This window comes from Cucumis sativus, chromosome 2 (genome assembly GCF_000004075.3).
Source record: "Cucumis sativus cultivar 9930 chromosome 2, Cucumber_9930_V3, whole genome shotgun sequence".
Lineage (NCBI taxonomy): Eukaryota > Viridiplantae > Streptophyta > Magnoliopsida > Cucurbitales > Cucurbitaceae > Cucumis > Cucumis sativus.
Window position 1 is genome coordinate 15970860 of NC_026656.2, and position 24456 is coordinate 15995315.

General features: G+C 32.4%; 2 protein-coding genes, 1 long non-coding RNA gene, 1 other non-coding gene and 1 pseudogene across 4 annotated transcripts; 2 read left to right on the top strand and 3 right to left on the bottom strand.

Annotated features, from left to right (window-relative positions):
* On the bottom strand, window positions 1-3752 carry LOC116402232 (serine carboxypeptidase-like). Its single transcript, XM_031881484.1, is given in 12 exon segments — window positions 1-288; window positions 834-967; window positions 1080-1130; window positions 1133-1337; window positions 1610-1698; window positions 1801-1951; window positions 2038-2153; window positions 2156-2180; window positions 2386-2474; window positions 2477-2504; window positions 2672-2840; window positions 3311-3752. Coding segments are annotated over 12 exon segments (1521 nt in total). The 5' UTR covers window positions 3646-3752; the 3' UTR covers window positions 1-159.
* A 2660-nt stretch (window positions 3753-6412) lies between these two features.
* On the bottom strand, window positions 6413-10569 carry LOC101206806 (hypothetical protein). The gene is made up of 4 exons (XM_031881180.1): window positions 10452-10569; window positions 10212-10299; window positions 8271-8337; window positions 6413-6886 (listed from the first exon to the last, which is right to left on the bottom strand). The coding sequence occupies exons 1-4, from the start codon at window positions 10567-10569 to the stop codon at window positions 6782-6784; spliced, it is 378 nt and encodes a 125-aa protein (XP_031737040.1). The 3' UTR covers window positions 6413-6781.
* Window positions 10570-11965: 1396 nt separating this feature from the next.
* Window positions 11966-13678, bottom strand: LOC116402254. Its single transcript, XR_004214760.1, has 3 exons — window positions 13525-13678; window positions 13130-13251; window positions 11966-12105 (listed from the first exon to the last, which is right to left on the bottom strand). It is a non-coding gene; the product is annotated as an uncharacterized LOC116402254 (long non-coding RNA).
* Window positions 13679-15129: 1451 nt separating this feature from the next.
* TRNAY-GUA lies at window positions 15130-15221 on the top strand. The gene is given in 2 exon segments: window positions 15130-15166; window positions 15186-15221. It is a non-coding gene; the product is annotated as a tRNA-Tyr (tRNA).
* A 1822-nt stretch (window positions 15222-17043) lies between these two features.
* LOC116402239 lies at window positions 17044-21897 on the top strand (annotated as a pseudogene).
* The last annotated feature ends 2559 nt before the right edge of the window (window positions 21898-24456 follow it).

Below are 24456 nucleotides of genomic sequence, written 5' to 3' on the forward strand. Positions count from 1 at the left end.
GAAAAGGTAAGATCGAAAGCTATTTAGTTTTCATATGAAGTTTAAAATTAAAACTGTGTGGACATGAGATTTAAACATATCCGGAAAGATACGAAGATATCTACATACTTGGGATAACAAATGTCCACTAGGGCGAACACTGCTGTATTGTTGCCCGAATCACATATCCGCGACCAAGATTTGCGGATTAGATGATTTTTCATAGAGTGTGCCCCGAGTCCACCTCTTCAGCATCTCTAATGCAGCTTTGGGCTGATCCATGGGGACCATGTGCCCCGCATCATGAACCTGTTGTGTTGAATAGCATAAGCACAACTAAGGTCCTATACTCTCAATCGTATAAAAACTAATACGACAATTAATTTTTTACATAAGAATACCTTCTAAGTAGATTAAGATTTGAAATTTATTGAATTATAGAGGAACTACAAGTCAAACTAAGTACAAATCTCCCTCTTCAGTATGCTAACACTAGGCCCAATTGTCCACCTTCCCTCAATTCTCTCCCAATCTCTATTTTTGACCAAATACGCTAACTAACTCCCTAACTAATTGCCTTTTGACCCTAACAAATAGCCTCAACTAGAACACAAGTACCTTTTTCTTCTTTTGATATCCACTCGTGTTTGAGGTAGCTTATGTGCACCTTAACTAATCTCACGGGAACTCATCGGACCTTACAACATTTTGGTGTTAAGGAAACTCATAGGGGTTAATTTCTAGGCAAGTGACCTAAGTACTTTTAAGTTTTGAATCTCAAAACCCATGTTAACAAATTCCATGAAAACATACTAACATGTGCTCATGAAAATGTGTGTGAGAGAGAGAGGAACCTTGAGAAAACTGAGGGGGCCATGTCTTTTAAGCAAGCCTGCTTCTGAACCATCAACCAAGAAGGGGACCTTAGGAGAAGCCACGAACTCCTCCTTACCGGACCATTGCATTGCATGCACCCACCTTGAATTGCCTGTCCATATACAACCATACTCAAATCTATAAAAACATGCAAATGATGGGCATCATAGATTAAACTATTTGTCCATGAATAAGATCTAATATCATATTTGAAGAATACCTACCTAGCCAATTGCAGATCAAATCATATTCGCCTGCGTATACAAGCATCTTGATCCATCCTCGAGTAGAGCAGGTATGCCCACTTCAGAATTCCTCATCCAGTCCACCAGCATAGCCTTATAGACAGTAGGACTGCATGAAACAAATTCTATATCCCCAACGCCAAGGGCTTCCCTAACAGATTGTTGGTTCAAGAATTTCTCCATATTTGAGAAGTCGTAGCAAAGGCTCCCTTCACACTTTTTCCTAATGTCATAATGCTGAAGAAGAGTAATGTTAATTGCTTCCCAACGTCAAAAATCTACAAAAACCTTTTGCATATGCACGATTCCCATTTTTCATCAAGGTTATTTAGACATTTTTTCTGTCTTGAAAGGGCATTTAGATTAGACTGATAGATATAGTGTGTTAATTGCTTCCACCTCGTATGTTATCTATAACAATTATTTCAGAGATCAAACAATAAGTCATCAGAAGTATCGTTAATTTAAGACCTTAATGCTATTGATCAGAAAGAAAAGTAGCATCTTACATTCATATCACCGGCATGGAGCATGATGCTGGTAAAAATGGCATTGCAAACATAATAAGAAGTCATGCAAGAAAGTGTGCCATCAGTACCTGGAAAAGGAAGGCATATTAAACAAAAATATCAGCAGAAGCCATTACAAGCTAGAGGCAAGAGGGAGGAATATCACATGCCAAAATAAAAAATATACGCACCACAAGCACCTATTGCCAGTTCACATGGTGGTACCAACAAATTAATACGACGATGTTGGGACTTTGTAATTATGCCCATGTCCAATGCATAATCTGGGTAGGTTTTGTATTGGATAGCAGGATCAGTAAGCCCATTGCCAATAGCAAATCCCTGGACAACGTATTTAAAGATGGATCAAGTTGCTAGAACAATATTTTATATATTTATGCTATAATTCTAAGACACAATAGCCATACTTTAAGGTTTATATGAGTTCCTTCTTTAGCTTTGTTTCCCTGATGAATCCGAGAAGCCAAAGCAGGAATATAATGTCCAGCATAAGATTCTCCGGTTATGAAGAAGTCATTCTCACAAGGTCAGGATGTTCATCAAAGAAAGTCTGATTTGAAGAAAATCCAGAGGTTATATCATTAAGAGTCTTAAAAAATTTGTCAAACAAATTTTAATATCTACACATTCCTCCACAGCGAGTGAAACAAAGATTCGAAGTTACACAACTCGTGAAACCAATATCGATAACATTCAAGACAAACCTCACACCAAAATCAATGAGTGATAACAGTAGCTAAACAAAGGAAAATTACCTGTAAAAGGTCATAAAGGTCATTGCTAACACCATTTTCATCGTGACGAATATCTTGTCTATCAGAGCTATAGCTAAAACCAGTCCCAACGGTTGGTCTACGTACAGAAGATTTGAAACCTGCAGCAACCGAAGAAATTTTTTAACACCTTTCTCTTACAGCAAGTGAAACTCAGTAAATTGCATATATAAGATGAAATCAACAAACAGTTTGCCAAGTGCTCTGCTAGATCCTGAACAAATAAAAATCATATCCAACCAAAGAAAGAAAAAAATAGTAAATCTACCTTATCCCAACCATATTCATTCCAAACAAGAGACAAGTTCTTAGTAATTTTAAAAGGACCATTTTCGTAAAACATAGCCAATTCACTACTGCATCCTGGGCCTCCAGTTAACCAGATAACGACAGGATCTGATTTTCTGTTGCGGGACTCAAAGAAAAAGTAGAACAACCTACACAAAAAGTGAACAGTTAGAACTCTAAGCACACAGCCCATTTTACTATAGAATCGCAAGATTAATAACCGAGATAGGGTAGCTTGAACAAAATAATCAATCTATATTCGTACGAGAAAAAGGGTCCAAATCAATAAATTGAAATTAACTAGGAATTGTAATTAAATCAAAACATAGATTATAATGATTAATTATAATATCCACTATCTGCATCAACATCGACCCTTCTATACCAACACGTTCAGTTTGTAAACTCGCGAGAAGGAAAAAAAAAACCAAAGAGTTCTGCAGAAAATCCTCTTCATGGATCAAAACGTTGCAAGAAAATGAACTATATATATATCATTAAAAGAATCACACTACTCATTAACAGTAATTCATTGAGATACCGAGCATAGAAAATTAAACATGCAGTATCCAAGCAGAGCACGTAAAAAGCCAAAATCTTAGGGTTTCAAAGGGCTCACCTGGCAGCATGAGAATGCTCGATCTTGTAATATCCAGCATGATGGCCCAATTCCTCCAAAGAAACCCCAGAATCATCAAAGAGAGGGAATCTCAACCGCCTCTCAACGATTTTCTTCTCTCCGGCGGCGAGCAGAGAGGAATTTTGGATATTTCTATGGATGATATTGGTATCGGATTTAGGAAACAAATTGAGCTCTCTGATGAGCTTCTCGGCCTGAGCGGAAGGAAAATCGGAAGGAGGAAGACGAGGATCATCGAAGATTCCAGCAAAAGAGGAAGGCGGAGAAAGAATCAAAACAGAAAGCAAAAAACAGAGAGAAATGGAACCATTCATTTCTTGTTGGCTCTCAAATTTCTCTCTGAAGATGAAATGGAAGCTCTTAATTTCAAAAGAGAGTATATAGAAATGGAGGGGAGGGAGGGAAGGGAAGGGAAATGCTGGAGAATTTCTCACTCGTATGGCTTAACCGTACGTCAAATAGATCCTAGCCGTACGTGTGGCCCACTTTTATAATTAACGGCTTAGATTAGCGTAAACCGCACTCAAATTGAATCGGTAATTTTCCTTTTATCTCTTTTTGTCTAAAGTTATCAATTTTTCATTTTAAATTATCTGTTCGAAGCAATGAGGTTCAATTACCTCTATGCCCTTGTATGTATAACCAAAAACCCAAACCAATTTGGAAAAAATTCAAATCAGCGTCTTTTTCAAAAATAAATCAGAGGTTTAAATTAACTTAAACCACATACCAATGGAATGTTTGTACTCATTTACTATACTAAATTGATCAAATCAACTCTCATTCCTGTTTGGAACTACATTATTTTAGAAAAAAGAGTTGTGACTTTAAATTTTTAAATAACGTCAAATCTCCAATTAAAACTCAATAGAAAAAATAGATAAAAATCCAAAATTAAAAAATAACACTAAACCTGCAATTAACTTAGATGCAATTTTATTTGTGTATTTAATTCTAGAAATCCAGATGCATGTTTGGAAATGATGGTTCATGGTTGAAGTATAATTTTAGAGAAAAGGGACATAAGTAGAATTTATTATCCATGAATCATTTTCGAAACCACTCAAATTATTTACAAAATTGTTCCTATGAATTTCTCTTTAAAATTGTTCATATGCTTGTTGAATTTCTTACCAACATATTCAAATTAATATTTAATTTTCTAAAAAGTCCTAAATTATTATATATATCTTCTTCACAAAAATAAACATATAAAATATTAATTATTACGTTGATTTATAAAAAACTCAAATACTTCATACCACACGTACTTTATCATTTGCGAAAATGCAAAAACAAAGCCCAAATAACACATGAAGAGGTAAAATATCACAAATATCATCGTTATTAATATACGTTTGATACAACTTGTACACGTCTGATACATCTGATATTTCTTAATGCATCTGATACATTTAATAGATACATTTGATACATCTAATACTCTTTGATACACTCGATATCTTTTGATACACATCTGAACCATCTTGATACACTCCTTATTACACTTGATTTTTCTTGATACCACTAATATAATAAACTTTTTATGCTTCATTGGTATACTCAACAAATTTGGCATGCTTGTTCTACATGATATGTTTGATACACCCTATGCGTTGCAGATACACTTAATTAGTATTCTTCACTTATACATTTGATTGATTAAATACAGTTAATATGCTTGAAGTTATACTTATACACTTTATATACTATTGATATACACTTGTAAACTTGATTCATATACTTGATAATAATTCATTTTACTAATATGCTTCAACAATATATTGTTGATATATTTGATAATGATACATTTAGTTATATTATTCATATACTTAATAATACTATAATGAACTGCATAAAATTTAAAAAAAAAATCACGTAGTAAATTATATCAATCAACTAATACATATAATATAAGTATATCACAATACTGATATATAAAACTAAAACAAAAGTAAAACCAAAATAAAATCAATGTAAAAAAATAAAGCAAAATCATTTGAAATCATATTCAACTCAAAATACACATCGAAAAAGTTTTTTAAAAAAATCATAAATGAAGTTAAAATTACTCTAATCAACAACCATTATATTTCATATTGCAATTATTGCACTATTGATTTCTAAAATCAAGATTAAGTCAGAAATAACAAATAATTTTTTTCGTATAAGAATAAATAAATAATTGTGAACCTTAAAAAGTGAGAGAGAATAAATAAATAATGAGCATTCAATTAAAAAGAAGAAGAGAAATAAATTATTGAGGGGTAGTTAAGAATAATAACAAATTTAATATGAAAAGTATTTTTATATATAACATTTTGCCATATTTACAAAATTCTAAAACAATCCGTTAAATTTGCTATATCATGTTATGATAATACTCCCTTATACAATTTCTTTTATATAAGTCCAAAATATATTAAAATAATTATGATTTAGTAAATAGATGTTTGACCTTTTGTAAATATACGTAAACTTAAAAGAAAAAATCCTAAAAAAAACACATTCATCATAGTATTCCCAAACCCCTCTAAATATTCCCATTTTTTATACCTATATTCCACAAGAAAAGAAATAGCTAAAGCATGTTTTAACAAATTATTGAAAAATTAATTGTAAATAATTTTAAGGTTTTTCTAAAATCAGTTTCAACTTTCAACATTGATAAAAAAAATAATAATAAATAAATAAATAGATTTTTGGAAACATTTTTGGCCATGTTATGTTTATAGTTTGTAAATATATTTGATACAAGTCCACTGAGCATATAAGATCTTAAGGGTGGCAGTTGTTTCATACTGTGCATGTGTATATAGACAAGTGACGCAATGATGGTGACTAAATATATCATTGAGTAATAACAACTAATGAATAAAGAAACAAGTAACAATGACAGATATAAACCTTTTCTAACTAAGCGTAGAAGTAATAGTTCTTGACTCATTTACACTTAATTCTTGGTCAATACTCAATATTGAAATTTGTGAATAAAGACAGAAATAATGAAATATGCAAAAATATCATGTTCCAAAATTACAAAATTCATTTGCATCTTAACACAGATTTGTTAATATGAGATGCTTGAATCTGAATACACAATACCATTCATTAACCATATAGAATGTACCATAGACTAATACATTGAAATTTTAAAAACAAAAACAAAAGCTTCATCAGAGTTATTAATAGCAACTCTGAAAAGAAAAGAAAAGAAAGAAAATGAAATTATTTTTAAAAACAATTCTCCAAATAAGTTTCCATGACCCTGAACTGCTGCATAAATATCAGGATGTTACCCCCACCACAAGAAGGCCAATGATACAATGCTGAATTACTTGTTAGTTTGAACATAGATCACAACAATGTAAGATCATATAATCTTCATAGAATTAGTAAATGGAAGAACCAGTAGTAGTTTGGAGTATGAATACATCATGAAACCCGGTATCATGGTATCCGATCCTGTCTACAGTTAAATATTTTTTGTGTTGAGTTATCTAAGTCGAAAAGCCCTTCATCATGCCAAATATCAACCAAGAAATCTACCATCTCCTGCCAGCCACGTCACAAGCATCAAAAAACGTTAAACATAGTTCGAAAATCAACCGATAGAACCTAAAATATATAGTTATATAAGAGATATGTGCTGCTATATAAGTCTCCCAAGAACTCTGGAACCTCCCTTTTCGAGTTTTCGTGTTTTCGTGTTTTCGTGTGGATGCCACTGAAGTCTGTCTAATCAAAATGTCTAACTTAGTCCATTCTAACCCACTCTATTTACCAGACAAAATCTCCCAAACACTCTCTCAACAAACTCATTAGCTTGCTTATCAGGGCTTTATTGGTAACCATTTGATGATGTATTTTTTTGTTTTTGAACATTAAGTCTATAAATAACACTTTTATCCATTGGTTTCAATGTTTTGTTGTCTACATTTTAGGAGTGTTTTCAAATCAAAACCAAAATTCGACAACTAAAAAAATAGGTTTCAAATACTTGTTTTTGTTTTTAAAAATTGGATTGAGTACTATAGGACATGTATTTTAGTTCGTATGTTAATTTACATTAACTGGTGTTTAATTGTTTATACAATATTTTAGAATTAATTAGTTTTTAATTGTTTATACTATATTTTAGAATTAATTAATTGTCTTTAATTGTTTATACAATATTTTAGAAATAATTAGTGTTTAATTGCTTATACTGTATTTTAGAATTAATTAGTTAATTGTCTTATTTTCTTGTAAAGGCTTAAAACTACAAATACCTAATTTAAGGTTGTAATAAGAATTTTTTTGTCATCAATTTGAAAATATATAACTTGTGATCTTTGGAGAGAGTTTTCTCAACGAGGGATGAATTTCCCTTCTTCAGGCATGAATTTGACTTAATATCTTTCTCGCTAGCAGCATTGTTCAAATGTTTATATGGGAAATATGAAAACCATGAGTAACAAATTAGGAGAAAACATGCACACCTTTTTTTTTAAAAAAAAAAGGTTACTAAATAGGGCCTAAGATATCCATAATACCTCAAGAACTTTCTCCTAATGATGTACCTATCATATCAGAACCAGGAACACGTGCAACAGCAACAGAAGAATCAACGAGCAATTTATTGAGCAAGCATATGGACTAATATAGTGTGTATATATAACTATTAAACTACCAATTTACCAAAAAGCTTAAAGCTTGTGGTTGAAGGCAATTTTAATTATATATCACCAACACTCCCTCTCACTTGTGGACTTGAAATATTTGAAAGGCCAACAAGTGAAAATCGATTTAAATTGGGAGGAAACGACAATGCAGAGGCATGAACACCTACTCTGATACCATATTAAACTACCAATTCACCCAAAAGTTTAAGCTTGTGGTTGAAGGAAAAATTATATATCACCAATAACAAAACAGCATGAACTTTTCAGAAGCTTACCGGAAGAGGTATTGGCTCACTGAAGGGATCGTTAGTGGAGAGCAGATCTTCATATGCTGTTGACCAGCTGCAAATTTAAAGTGAACAGTTCATCACTTAGATTATGTTCATATTGAATATTTCTTTATTGGAAAGGGAGAAAGTAAAGAAAAGCAACAGATGAGATCAAATATTTGTTCATTAAAGAATGGAAAAGGTGTCTTCCTTCAAGAATGGAAAAGATGAGATCAGCATGAACTTTTTGTTTTTAATAAACAACCGCTTTCATTTACAATGCAAAACCTGTTGCCTCACTTACAATGATGAGTCCCAGCTACTCAGAATTACAAATCATCTTAATTTGTTAGTCATGGGGACTTACGGTGATATGAATCAAGAAATCAGAATTGAATCAAATGAAGAAGTTGAAGAGGTGTCATGCTTGGAAGTTGAAGAGTTATTTGAGCAACTCAAAAGTCATAAAATTAAATGTTTAAGGAATTATGTATTTATGTTTTTTCATTTATTTTGGTAGTTGAAAGGATATAAAATTAAATGTTGTGACCTTTCATTTCATATTTTAATTAGTATAAACAGAGTTGTAGTTTCCACATTTAAAGAAGAATTTGGGATGAAATCTAAAAACTCTAAAATGTAAAATTTTGTTCTTGTGTGTTCTTGTGATAGAATGCATGAATATTTGGAGCATTCAAGTGAGGATTGATCCGTCTTGTTTGTGGAGTGCTTCAAAGATCAAGGGTTGATGGAAGTTTCAAAACTTTGTCCGATCCTTGGTTTCTTAGATCATCTAAGTAACTTGAATCTAGCATTTCTTAGGGGTTGAAATCAAAATGATTTTGTGGCTGCTGGGGTTGTGTTCTTTCTAGTCTTGTTGTTTAACATGGTTCTTAGATCCAATGTCCAAGGGTTTCTTATCATTTATGGTATATGGTTATGGACAAGTTTGTGGAAGATACCACATTAAAAAAATCAAGAGAGCTCAAGATGGATGAAACCTCAAATTATTTATTATAGTGTTTGAGTCCAGTCTAAAAAGCAAAAATTGGGACATGATTCAAGAGTGGTGTACCCAAAGAGGCATCATCTTGAGGCAGCACATGAATAATCCCACATTAAAAAATAAGCCTTACAATTTTTATAAAAATAGATGAGCTACTCTTCCCATCACCAATTAGTTTTTGAGATGGAATTGGTGAGGCCCCTAGTTTGGAAAATAATAGGATTATTATGAGAATATTAGTATGATTATTACTTATTAGAATGAGCATATCAGACAGTGAGTTTTTTAGGACTTTTAGTAATAAACAGGGGGAGTGGGTTGAGGGCAAAGGGTGTGAAGAATTTTACGGGATTTTCTTTGGAAAATTTGGGAGACGATTCTCAACCTTTACAGTGTGCTGAGGTATATTGTAGTTTTTCATTGATATGGTAATATATATTTCTATATTTAGTGTTTTTGTTTGTTCTTTGTGTTCTTGAGTGCTCTTGTTAGGAGGGATCCTAACAGAACCCCATGTTATCTAATAGAGTTACTCCCACCAAAGAGTTAATGACTCAAGAACTACTGGACATTTTTTTTATTTCAACCATTTATCTAATTTCATTGGGGTGCCCATAGTAATTTGTACCTTGACATTTTAAAAAGGTTTGCTTAAATTCTATACGCTCAAGTTAGTAATATATTCAGACATGGTTTGATCCTAAATTCTATACGCTCAAGTTAGTAATTTGCTGTTATTTTTCTGGGTTCACTTTAATACTATTTTAGTGTTTCGTTGAACTTCATAACCACAGTAAGATTTCTTGTTCAACTTTCACTGTACGTGCAGAAATCTCCATTTTATTATGATTATGAGCTTCCTTTCAGATTCTATCAACTAAACTACTCGCAAGCAAAAGCATGACATGGAACGATAAACTATTCTGCAACTGAGATATCACCTTATCATTGATTCCCTTTCCATTCTTTGTTGTTGTTGAGAATTTTTATCGACCCACTTCTTTCTACTCTCGTGCCAACAAATTGCAGCTACAAAAAAAGACGTGGGTTATTATGATCAGGGAATATATATTTAAACCAAACATAATGATGAAAAAGTTACCGTCACTATTTTAAGAAATCTAAGCTTGAAGAAACAAAAATTCCTTAAAAGGACACGAACATTTAGATGTCAGAAGTACAGCTGTCGCATGAATCAACCAACTTCCTAATATCTATTTGGGCTGGGACTTGGCCGATATATCCTACTAGCCCATCCAGATGTTCTACTTTAGTTGGATGACTATAATAAGTAGCCATTTTAGGAATAATACTTAGTATATAGCAACAATTTTAAAAATTTGTAAATATAGCAATTTCTATCGGTGAGACTTCTATTGTTAATAGACTCTTATAGTATATTAGTGATAGACCAATATTTGCAACATGGTTTGTCGTCTGAATAATTCAATCCATTAAACATAAAAGTATACAGTGTTGAGATTTCCATATTCCCTCACAAAACCTCTTCCTTTCTCCAACCATAACTACTGGTCCATTTTCCTCAGTCTTTCTTTCAGTTTTGCCTGACTTCCACCTTTAGCATTCACGCGCATTTACCAAATTCAGAAAACTCAGATCAATTCAATGATTCCGTCACCATTTCATTTCGCAGTTAAGAAAGCAAGTGTAACAATATCAACACCTTCTAAGATTAAACTGGGATTTTTTATTATTTTTAAAGAAACAGAGATTCCATGGAGAAATGTGGAAACATATAAGGGCATATAACAAACAAGCCCATCAAAAGAATCCCCAACCCTAATTATAAGAAAGGACTCCAATCTAAAAGAATGATCAAGCTGGAAATTAGAAACAATAATAATAAGTATTAACGGAACTCCCAATGCTCACCTCTAAATCCCTCAATCTCTCTTAGATCTTATATTGTTCCTCTCCAGCTAAATACCCCCACAAACAAAATGGCGAAAATACAAGTCCACCACAGAGCTACCCAAGTGAGGGAGTAAAATTGGAGCATCTAAATTAACTGAAAACACAAATTGCAATAGAGAACCTCAAAACAATTCACATGAACAGAACCAAACAACGAGTTGTGCGTCTTCTTTTTCTCTTCGAGCATTTATTCCAAACTTCCAAGCTCCACGGGGTCATCAGTTATAGGAAACATGATACAAGCACAAAAGAAATACTAATCCCCAAAAACTAACAAACAGGTGGCTTATCCCTATCAAATTCAATAGATGCTTGCTTACCCTGATTAACAAACGTGGGGAGCTCAAGTCTTTTTCAGCAGGCTTTTTCACTTCACTAGAAGATGAAGAACGGCCCATAGTCGGTTTCTCTTTTGAATGAGAACTTTTTTTATTCATCTCCATCTTCTCTGAAGCAGTAGATTCAATCCTTCCTGCAACGATGAAGCAAGTATTTCTTTTAGAAGCCCAACAAGCAGTACTCTTACTAAAAAGAACAGAAAGTTCTGACATAATAATTATCCCTATCTTCAGAGAACAACCAGTACTTAGCATGTGTGTGCAATACATACATTCATATACACTTTTTTTATCCTCTGGAGCCTGGAATCAGAAACAAAAAGACATGCTGAAAACCATTTCAACTGACAATAGAAATCAATATTCACAAAATTTCAACAAATATTCTCACCACAAGTTTCATATATGCTGCAATTAAAACAATCGCCTAGTTTCACAAATGAAACCCACAATCTAGTTGAGCCATCAGAACTTGTCCCAAAACAAAAATCGGTGAACTTCTTATTTGAACTGCTTCACAGAATAAAACTGGCAAAGAAACTAGTTGGTGCCTGGTGGTCAGCTGTAGTGAAAAAAATTTGTGAAGACACATACATAACATAATACATGTGAAATTTGTCTGAAGTTGTAAAGCGGTTATATCCATTATGAATCCAGTTAACAATTGAGTTTAAATCAGGACCTAATTTTCAATAGGAGAAGGAGAACATATTGCAAATAAGTTTTTTAACAGAAATGATTTCTTTTATTGAGAAAGAACAAAGGCATACAAAAGAAACCACTCCACAGACGATCCTCTAAAGAAATGAGTTCCAACTGACAATAATGTTACCAAGCATTTAGTTACAAAAAGCCTTCAAAAATGAAATCTAAAGATAAAATGAAACTTCACGGAAAACGAAAGATTACTTAGAAGTTGGATCCTTATTGACCACCACCCCCCCAAACACTCTGGTATTTCTCCTCTCAAATGTCTCATAACAGAGAGCATACTCCAGTGAGCCACATGAAGCGCCACTTTCCAAACATAGGCAGAGATGCCGAGTTTATAAACAAATTTCTTAAGTAACCCTGTGACCTCTAAGAGAAATTTTCAAATCATGAACCGTGAAAGTTTCAGGATCCTCAGATTTTCCTTGCTTCCCTAGTCTAAAGTATGAACTAAGCCAATACATATTTAATTATTTATAACCCTTGTCTCTTGAACTGAAAGATTTAAACCTGTTTCTTGCATCATAGTGCAGACGAGACAATTTTTCCCTTATCCATTTCGATGATATAAAATGCATACAACTGAATCATCATTGTCCCTTTTTTGTCAAGAAACACAAAGAGCTTCCACAATTTTCCTTGTAAAAATCAAACATCACCACAATTTATCGTCGTGGTCTATGAAAATTCAGACCATTGATCCAGATTTGAGAACCCAGACTCTCGACTAATGAGCCAGACAGGTAAATTAACAGAAATTTAACACCACTCCTCCCATAAAGAAATCAAACACAAGATAGATCTTCATAGTTCAAAGCATAAGGAATTGTATGTATCTCAAGGAAATGCTCAATTCTTATTAAAAAAGTACTCACCCGACCTCAAATTCCTTCGCCTTCAATCGTCAATTAAACACTTCCAATCAGTTTAGTGGATCCAGATCATAATGGAAAACGAGAGACAACAGTTCGCAATTCCTCAACCTACCCTAACCTAACTGCAAAATTCACCCATTTTCCAAAAGAAAAACGTATTAAACTCGAAAGAAAATGAAGAGTACAAAAAAAGGACAGATTCTTCGGGAACAAATAAAAATCCAGTAAGAAGACCCACCAGCAGATTCTCGACAAAACGATATACATTTGGCCCAATAAACATCCAAGCGCCCATTTCCATGGGAAAAAACCCACAGAATCGAAAATCCAAATCAAAACAACAGAAAGAAGAGAAGAAACAGATTCCCCAGAAACAAGAGCATCAAAATCCATACCTCGAAGTGGAAACGTCACAAAAGCATTATTCCAGTGGATACAGAAGAACAAACACAATGCGATTAAAAAAAATCCAATCTCGGTATCTGGGTTCGATCGAAAATAAACAAATCCCGATCACGAAGCCCACAGAAAATGGAATTGAAACGAGGAGAGAAGAAGAAAAAAACCGGAATCGGGAATCGTATTCGTCAATTTGTGTTTTTGGTGATGCATGGCGTTTTCTTCTCCGATTTGACGACTCAGCGTCGATTGCTGACATGGACTTTGATTAAGAATGGATAATGGATTTAAGCTATATTTTATTACTATTGACGTGGATTGACGAAAAGCCCCTCTACCTAACGAATGGGTAAGGGGTATTTTCGTCATTATACGCGGCGCGGCGACCCTTTTGCTTGTATTGAAATTACCAATTTGAGAAATCAAAATTAGGTTTAATAATACTAGTAAGGATTTATGATGCACTCACCTAATACTAGTAGGGCGCAATATGAAAATATGTAGAATTATTCTAAGAACAAAATAAAAAGTTGGCTACATCCTTCTCGTCTCTTCATCGTCATCGTCGCATGAAAATAAAATTACCCGATACCTTTCTACATTTGTACAGTAAACAATGGATAACATATGAGTTTGATTCATCATTGCAATCAATTTAGTTAAATAATATTTTTTAAAATACTACTTTGCATAAAGGGCATTTAAACAAAAAAATATATATATATAATATGTAACATGGGAATAAAATAATTGTATATATAATACAAGAATTAGTAAAAGACTGAAATAACTCATTTATAGTTATAATTTTGGACGTTCCTTTCCAAGTTTATTGAATTAAGAGTTATTAGTGGTCGTTGTTATTATTGATAATTTGTTATTAGTTGCTATGGCTGATGGCTACTATAAATGATTTTTTATTTGTCATCGTTAGGAATGTTTCTTTTCGTTTTTCTTAAATTGAAAAATTTCGTTAATAGTTGTCATAAGTTTATGTCATAAGTTTATGTCATAAGTTTATGTCATTGGTAGATAATGTTGTTAGGGATAACTTTCAAATTGAGAAATTCATTGTAAGTTGTTGTCATTGATCTCAGTTATTAGCGATACTTCTATCAACAATAGCCACTTAAAGGTATACTTGACATTGGTCAACTTTTTTATATATTTGTAAATATTTTATGATTGTGCTATATTTTAAATTTATTTATAAACTAGTAAGTGTAATAATTTAGAAAGTTACATGGATCCATTGTTATTAGTTTGAAGAATGATACTTGGAAACAAACCATATTGTTTATAAAATTTGAGATTGGTTGCATTCCTGGATTTGATTCTTCCAACATATGTGAAATGCGTATGTAAATAGAAAAAAGAAAAATTCATAATGAAACTTATATATTATTTAAAAGGTAATTTTAGGAGATCAAAATCAAACATTTAGTTATAAACAGAAGTGGAAAACAGCAGATCTATAGCATATATAATAAATAATTTAAATTTCTTAGTATATAAATAATTCTAGTAATTTTGAGATATATATTTTAAAATTTTAAATATTCATTAGTTATAATAATTATTATGCCGTTGATTATACAAATCCGACCTTAGCTCAGTTGGTAGAGCGGAGGACTGTAGTGGGAATATCCAATCTGTAATCCTTAGGTCGCTGGTTCGAATCCGGCAGGTCGGAGTCTTTTTTTCTTTTTCTTTTTCTTCTTATTCAAGTCTTTGACTTTAATTGGCATATTCACATTTTGTTCCTTTAAATGGAAGACTAATTGATCCAAATGACATCTATCTTTAAAATTAATAAAACCTAGTCTTTTACATACATTGCTAACTACTATACCATTAAATGTCTTCTCTCATAAATTTTTAAAACGTTTAGTTGGTTTACTGTGTGCTTTAAAACAATTGTCATACATCACTTAAGATATGATTATCCATATCTCGTCTATCTCGATGGCATATGTATTAAAAGTCGATCATAATGCTCACTCTCTTTTACATAATAAAACGAAAGATAGAAATATATTTTTCATCCATATTCTTTTGAAAAATGAAAGATAATTTTAAAAGACTTTGAATCACAAGCCATCAAATAATTAATTAAGAAAACAAATGGATAAACAAGAAAAATGAACCATCAATTAATAATATTATTAGATACAAATATATGATTTTATTCCTCATCTCACCACACCACCACATCACGCGATCAGTATGATGGCTGGCACAGTTTATGAAACAACAATCACTCTCAAATTTAAGCCCTTTGAGATTCTCAATTTATGAATAATAATATTAATAAAAAATAAGTTACGAACAAATTGTGATTTTTAAAACCAATAGCAATTTATAAAACATCCATGTGTTTACTTACCCTTTGTCATATCAATACTAGCTTGATATGATTATACAATTTGTCTTCCAATAAATAGTCATCTATTACCTATTATAAAACAATATGAATGGTTCCAATCTGGTAGGTTGAAATTTTTTAACTTTCATTTTTTATTATTTTCAAAGAAAATATTGTTTCCATCCATAGGTTTTTAGTTTAGATTTTATTGAGTCTTTAATTCCAAGATGTTATACATTTAAATATTTAATTTTGATTTTGTTTTAATATATAAGTATTAAAATGTTACAATTTTACCCCTAGCATTATAGCTTTGTTTCAATTTGATTTCATATATTTCAAGATACTACATTTTTAACCTCAAAATTTGAGTAAATACTCGCTTTCAAACACCTCTTTATTTCTTTGATACATAACATCTCATCACTCAAATGTCTGATATCCCTACCGTCTTCCTTGATCGTTACCTCCACTTTAGATGTCCTACAAAATGTTATATGCTATTTCTTTCTGATCGATTCTAACTACCACAACATGACTTTAAAATGCCACAAGTGTCGTACCCTAAGTTCACTCTATCGATATTAACATTTTCAAAATTTTTACTTTAGCAAATTGTGTGTGTGTGTTTTAATATTTTGGTGTGAGTTGATGTTAAATGGGAGTTTTGGAAATTTTTTACATTTTCCCTAACATGTTCAAGATATTTTCTCTAATTTTTTTGTTTTTTGGTTAGAATCTTTGTTATGAACAATAGAATTCCAAAGGATTTCGTGGTTGAAAGTGTTCATCTTTCTTCTTTCGTACTCTCTCCCAAGTTTGTTTATTCTATTACAAATTTGCAACTTATGTGATTTAAATTAATAAACAACGTTTAAGTTAAAAGAGGGGTTGATTGCAATCCTTTAAAAAGCACAAAAAGTACAAACTGAGCAAATTGAAAATATGAATGTGATTATAACTAACAAAATAGAACATGGGTGGTTCTTGCAATTTTGTTTAGGATTCAAGGTTGCATTTCCACAAAGAGTTCCAAGCAATTGGCCAACAAGGAAATGGATGATTTTTTCAAAGAGTTCCAAGGATTTGGGTAAAAGAAGACAATTCTATTCAATTAAACCTTCTTTTCTTCACTTTCATTTTTGTCCAAACACAATAATAAAAATGTGTGGTCTTCTTTAAGTTGCTACATCCTCCGATGGCTTCAACGGTCAATAACAGCTCGTATCTCGCTCTTGTGGCTCCCACTTTCCCTCCAAAATCTTCATCCTGAAAAGGAGATACTCCGAATCTTCTTCTTCTTCTTCTCCATCATCAATCTTTCTAGTTCAACTCATTCTCAATCACCCCACATCTGAGGTTCTCTTCATTTTGAATTTCGTAACAGGAATTGGGTTCTCAGAAGTTAAGGAGTTAGTGAGGATGAGAGCTTTGAATTCGCATTTTTTGCTGATTGATCTTCACAGTTCATGGCATTCGGCTAACCAAATCCCTATTTCGACTCTTGCATATCTGCAAAACTCTCATTCCGTTTCGAAATTCCCCTCGTCGTTTCGTCGAACACGTCCCGTGCGTAAAGGGGTTATTTCGTCTGAATCTTCGGCTCCGTCGTTTCGTTCCCCTGAAATTCGTCGGCCGTCGTCTGATCGGTTGTTTTCAGGTAATGGGTTGTTGACGAATCTGTCGAATTCGAATTCTAGCTTGGATTTGGACTCTGCTTCGACTTCGTCGCAGTCGAAGGCTACTGCGGAGTTGGAGATGTTTATTGAACTTTTGCCTTCGAGGATGAGGAAGGAGCTGAGATCGCACACTGAATTTCGGGAATTGATTGAAGTGGTGTTGGATTTGGGGAGGAACCCAATTGCTAGGTTTCCATCGGGGACTGGCCCATTTCGGAAGAGCCTGTGAAGCATGAAGATCTAAGCCACGCGATAGCTAAGGTGATAATTTGAGTATATTTTATCCTCCAAAATATTTATGGTTCACTGTCACTTGGATTATAATTAATGTTTATTTTCTGTATAATTTATGCATAAAGTTGGGAATTGTGGATGAGCTGGAGTTTATTTTCATATGGAATGCTATGTAAGAATTAAGATTCAGCTCCCCTGTTGATGTATTTTACAATACATATTTTGCAGCGTTTAACTCGGTCCCTTTTGTGATTGGTTGTGTAGAATTTTACTGAAACATGGCACAAATTTGTGCTGTTAAATAACCAGGCTAGAAAGAAGACCGTATAGTTAAATAGGCCATTTAGAGGGTGAGATGAAATAAATTTGGGTTGGTTTGTTATTTAGGTTGGAGACTTCTCAGATGACAACCGATCTGGCATGGACAGATCTTTGCATCGGATAAGTGCAATTCGAAACCGTAAAATGCAAATTATTGGCCTTACCTGTCGGGTGGGACGTTCTATCTCTGGAAGTGCTGAGATCATTCGTGATTTAGTAGAGGGTGGAGGTTCCATCTTGGTTATTGGACCGCCAGGAGTTGGGAAAACCACACTAATCAGGTATGTAAATTTACTAAGATTCTAAGAACAACCGGAATCAATACCTTATTATTCTCAATTTTTTCTTGATTCTTGATTAGCAGCACATTGTACAAAGAAGTGTAAGAAAACTATTAGAGGCTACGTGTACTATAAAAAGTCTTTGCATCAATGATCTCAAACCCCACACCATAAAAATGATGATATTGTTTTTCAACTTCCAACTCCAAGAATAGGCCATAAAGAATGAGCTAAACTGAACTTTGATTGAAGTCTTACATTGTTGAAGTTATGGTCTACCCTCCCTTTACTTACCATATCGAATTATGGAATAAAATCATTCTTTTGTATTCTTTGACTTGTGCAGAGAAATTGCTCGGATGTTGGCAGATGACCACAAGAAACGTGTTGTTATTGTGGATACTTCCAATGAAATTGGAGGTGATGGAGATGTTCCCCATGCAGGAATAGGCAGTGCAAGGAGGATGCAAGTCCCTAATGTTAACATGCAGCACACGGTGAGAGCACAAGACACGATTATGGTTTTAACCATTACTTCATTTGATAGACCCAAATCAAGGTTCGAGTTGGTTTCTTTGTAGGTTATGATTGAAGCAGTGGAGAACCACATGCCTGAAACCATAATCATTGATGAAATTGGAACAGAACTTGAAGCACTAGCTGCCAGCACCATTGCTCAAAGAGGGGTTCAGCTGGTAGGGACAGCTCACGGGATCACCATTGACAACATCATAAAAAATCCATCATTGCAAATCCTTGTTGGCGGCATCGAGGTGTGAAAAAAAATCCTTCTATTTCTCTCAGCCTGCATCCAATGCATTTGCATGTGTCTTTAACTAGAGTACAAAGCAATTGTTAATCCAATGTTCAATGAAGATGTGCTCCATGGCCATCATTTCTAGCACATCGTCGGGGAGGAAAAAAGTTATCTTGTGAACTGCTAGCTGTCTTGCAAATCCTGTTTTCTAAAGGGAAGTATATTGATGAAAGTTGCTCTCATTTTTGTTTTCTTGGACATAGAGTGTGACCCTCGGTGATGAGGAAGCAAGGAAAAGAAAAGTGCAGAAGACAATTCTTGAGAGAAAAGGACCTTCTACTTTTACCTGTGCAGTTGAGATGATATCCAAAACTGAATGTCGTGTTCATCACAGACTGGATACAACAGTTGATGCAATATTAGCAGGTACTTTCTCCACTAATTTGGAATTGTTAAACTGTAATCCTTTCCTTCTTACATTCTTGCAATTGATCATCTGCCATCTGTATTCTCATTGGTGTAGGAAAACCTCCTCTTTTTGAAGTACGTCATGTAGATACTTATGCTAACCATTCTATGGGTCATCACCAAATCATGTCAAGAGTCTTGGTCTTCACGAAAGATTACCTTCAAAAGATAGTAACATCATTGCTCATAGTGACTCTAACCTGAAAGTACGCCAGATGGAGACTTATGCTAACCATTCCGTGGAGTCGTCTCCAAAACACGAAACGATTCTTCAAGGAAGAGTAAATTTAAAAGATCTTAACGTCATTGCTGATAATGATTCTGACATAGAAGACGTTGGCCACTTTTCTCATCAGCCTAAGAGTAGATCTGTGAGCAAAAAGAGCTCACCAGTGCAAGTCTATTCTTATAAGGTAAATCACCTATGTTTGATTTATAAATTATAATTAATACACTTAAACGTTCTTCTGTTTATTTTTGGTTTGGTGTTGGGGCGGTTGCTTTGGGATGGGATGGAATATTGTGGTAATCATATGCACTTTTTTATTACTGTATCTCACCCTTGATTTGGCACTTCCAGATTCTTGAATCTGATCTACTTCAAGTGGCACAAGTATTGGAGCTTGAGAATGAAATAGACGTAACTGATGACATTGAAACTGCCGATGCAATATTAGCAACCAGCTATGAAATGAAGCAAAACCCATGGATCCGAAGTGTAGCAAAATTTCACCACTTGCCTGTGTTTGTAATCAAGGTACTTTTACTTCTATAACTAAAAAATATACACATTCTTCCTTTAGATATTTACAACTTTATCGTTATACAGTCGAACACAATGGCTCAAATGGTGAAGGCAATACGAATGATTATAAAGATAGATTCCAGCTCTACATCCAAAAAACCACGAAAGACACCTGACATTGTAATAGAAGATGATGCACCAAAAAGAAAGCCATCTCTAGAAGAGATAGATGCATTGGAGGTAATTTCCTTGCACATTGATGCTTTTGTTTGTGTGTGTACAGGTGCGTTGTTTTGCATTTAAGTTAAACGCCAAACTCGACATTAGCTTATTCAAATTATTCGTGTAAGTAAAAAAATTTGAATTTTAGTCATATTTCACTGGTTCTGATTGTCAAAATCCTTAGCACATTGTTGCGATTAGCACTAATTATTAACAAGAGGTTTTATCCAATTAGAATTATAAATTCGCAGCAAATGTCTTTTTTTTTTTTTGGAATTTTATAGCATGATGTTATTTTTGATTTGATATGTCAAAGTTCCATACCAATTGATAGCACGATCTTCAGAAAGTTAGCACAACTTCTAATATAATTTTATTATTATATGCTGAAACTTCTATTCATTTGGTACAACTCGCGCTGTATGTGGTTACAAGTTACAAGTAGCTTCATTGGCACTCTATTCCAATTTCAACTGCAATTCTATTGTCTTCCGCAAGCATCATAGCGTACTATGATATCCCTTTCTAACGAGAAGTGCATCACATGTGGCTAGGATTCTACTCCTGTTCCAAGAATCTAAATTCATGTTAATCTACTCACCTAATTCTGTACAATGTATGAGCTTGTTTAGGAGTGATTCTGAAATTGTTAAAAACTTAAAATCACTTTGAAACATGTTTTAAAAAACCAATTTTAATGATTCAAAATTTGCATTTTTACACTTACTATTGCGATTCTTTGGACATATATTCTTGTTCTGTGGTCTTAATCTTCTCCTGTTCCGAAATCTGACAGGAAGTTAGACTTGCCATTGAATATATTGTCATTCCTGGTGGAGAGCCAGTGGAACTTCTACCTCGATGTTCCGAAATTGTTGCCCGGCAACTTGAACTTGTTGAAAGTTATCAGTTAGCGGCTGAGTACTCCAGTTCTGATCCAAACCCCAGGTTGCAAATTCTTCCGGTAAGGTTGAAGAACAAGACTCTCAAAGAACCAAAATCGATTTTAAAATCAATAATTGATGAAGGAACTGGCATCTCTAGGCTGCCCTTGCTACCTGAATGAAATTTAACTACATCCCTAAACATGGTACAGTTGTCTTACAATTGTCAATTTATGATGTACAGGCATGTGAATAGTACATATAATATCTATATCTCATTAATATTGTTATTTATATCTTATGCCATCCTGGTTATACAACATTGTAAGAATTTCTTCAATAAAACAGTGAAATGGCTGTTGTAAATGAATACTTGCTCCAATATTCAACCAAATCTTGATCCCTTCTAGCTAGCTAGTATCTTTATTTCTTTTGATGGAAAAATGGGAAAAGGAAAACAAAAGAAATGCAATTAGATTTTGCATTTTGATCAATTAGCCATAGAGATATTAGATGGTTATTTTTGGATTTGGATGTATTTATGGAAACATTCTAGAAGATATATACTTAAATTAATAAATAAATATTTTGCACTTTATTAGAGGGTTACAATGCTTTGTGATTTATAATTTTTGTATTCATATTCTTGGATACTGTGTTGGTTTTCCAATGTATCGTTAGCTTTTTGGTGATATGATGAAAATGTTCACTCACACGTTATGCTTTGTGATTTAGAACTGTTTTTTTCTTAAAATATATATATATATATATATATATATATAATGTGAATTAGAATGAATTAAATAATAGTGAAATTTGGAGCAATTATTTAAGCTCAAAGTTCAATCGGATAAAAGTTGAAATTTTATAGTTCAAATTAGTATAACCTAAACCAGTTTAAAGGTTAATTTGTTAGGTTTTTTAAAAAATATAACAAATTAGCAAAATATTTAAGCGAAACAATTTTGAAAACGAAAAAAAGAGTACAGGGCCACAATGTAAAATACCAAAATTACCTCAGGCAACATGCTCGCCCAAGTCTACAAGATAAAATATCAAAATTACTCCCGTCAACACGTAATAATTGGTCACGCGCGCGATAAACGATCGTATAGATTTTGATACACAATCTCGGGCATACTATGCCTCGAGATGAAATAATTTGGTCTTTAATTCATTCAATATTTAACATACAATGCACCAAAATGGCCTAAGATGAAAGACATAAGTGTAGATCTACATGATTTATACTTCATTTTAAACGATAACTTTCAAATTAAACGATCGTATAGATCATGATACGCATTCTCAAGCCTTAGTTATAGTGAAATGTCCAAGATGAAAAAATTATGTATTTAATTCGTTCAATCTCAGGTATACAATGCCCCGTGATGAAAGAATTATTCCTTTAGTTATTGGATCTCAGGCTTTAGTGACACCGAGATAGCTCAAGGTGAAAGAATTCTATCTTTATTTTATTCCATCTCGGACATACATTGCCCCAAGATGCCCTGTGATAAAAGATTTTTGTCTTTAGTTATTCGATCTCGAACCTTAATTGCATCGAGATGGCCCGAGATTAATAAATTGCCCGAGATTAATAAATTGCAAGGGGTTATATGAAACTTATGAAAAAATGATCACACGTTGTGAGCTTATATTATTTTGTTATATAAGCCGTAAATATTTTGATTTTTGTTACATTTATGTAAATTATTCTTAATTTTTTTACAAAGTAATTTTTATCCTTTTCTATTTATTAGGGATAGTTACAAATATAATTATATTAAAAATAATTAAGTATATAGCAACATTTTTAAAAAATTGTAAATATAGTAAAATCGGTTAAAATCTATCATTGTGATAAACCACATAAGTCTATCAGCAATAAAAATCTATCATTGTTATATTTACTATTTTTAAAAATTGTTGCTATATACTTGTTAATTATTCAAAAAAATTGCTACAAAAAAAATCTTCAAAAAAAACCTAAACGATCATATTTCACAGATATCTTAAATTTTCAAGTTATTATCTAAATAGAAGATTGTGCTATTTCTTTTTACCAGTTTAATTTTAACTTAATTATTTAAAAATAAATTACATCAGCAAATCTTAGATATTTTTTTAATATTTTTGAAAATCTTAAGAATTTTTTCTTAATTATCAACCACATAATTTATTTTAATTATTATAATATATACTTATATTTATTAATGTAATATTTATTAGTTGTTTATGATTTAAATATGGTATAAATTATATATCCTTATATGATACTTATATGTCACTTTAAATCATAAATCAAAAATATTTTTTCATTTTATCGTCAATAGGCTACTCATTCTTTTTTCTTTTTCTTATTCTTAATAGAAAAATAAACCTGTTATTTCTTATTCTCTTTCGATTTGACGATTTTGAATTAGTTAATATTCTTTTAGTATAATATTTAACTTCTATTTTCTAGCACATAACTTTTTTCCTTAACAAATTTGTTATTTCTAATTCAATTAATCTTCTTATCATGTTCGATATATACAGATTATAGGATATGTGTTTGTATGTATATTTGAAGTAAATTTTTGTATTATATTACATATATACTCATTATATATTGGATAATACGTTCACAATCTTTTTAGTCATGCCATTTTAATACTTAATTTATGTACCACTGCATACACATATTATGTAACAATTCATTGTTTTTGCTAATTATTACATATATATACTACTCCATAATACATATATATTATGTGATTTGTTACATATATATATTAGCTCATTATGTAGTATTGTTTATATATATACACTTCATATATACAATAAGAGATATATAATGACATACAATAACCAAAAATATTTTCACTTCAGACATGTTATTTGTTTATCATATAGTAATATTATGTTGTTAGTCATATAAACATTTATCTTAAATATACGGTAAAATATATGTAGTAAACTACATATTC

Bases quoted from the DNA above. Each gene is read 5' to 3' on its own strand.
- LOC101206806 (XM_031881180.1), bottom strand. From the start codon at position 10,569: ATGGCTACTTATTATAGTCATCCAACTAAAGTAGAACATCTGGATGGG. The intron at 10,300-10,451 runs GTACTTCTGACA...CTTTTTTTGTAG, and splicing joins GGTTGATTCATGCGACAGCT to CTGCAATTTGTTGGCACGAG. The intron at 8,338-10,211 runs GTGATATCTCAG...TTAAATTTGCAG, and splicing joins GAAAGGGAATCAATGATAAG to CTGGTCAACAGCATATGAAG.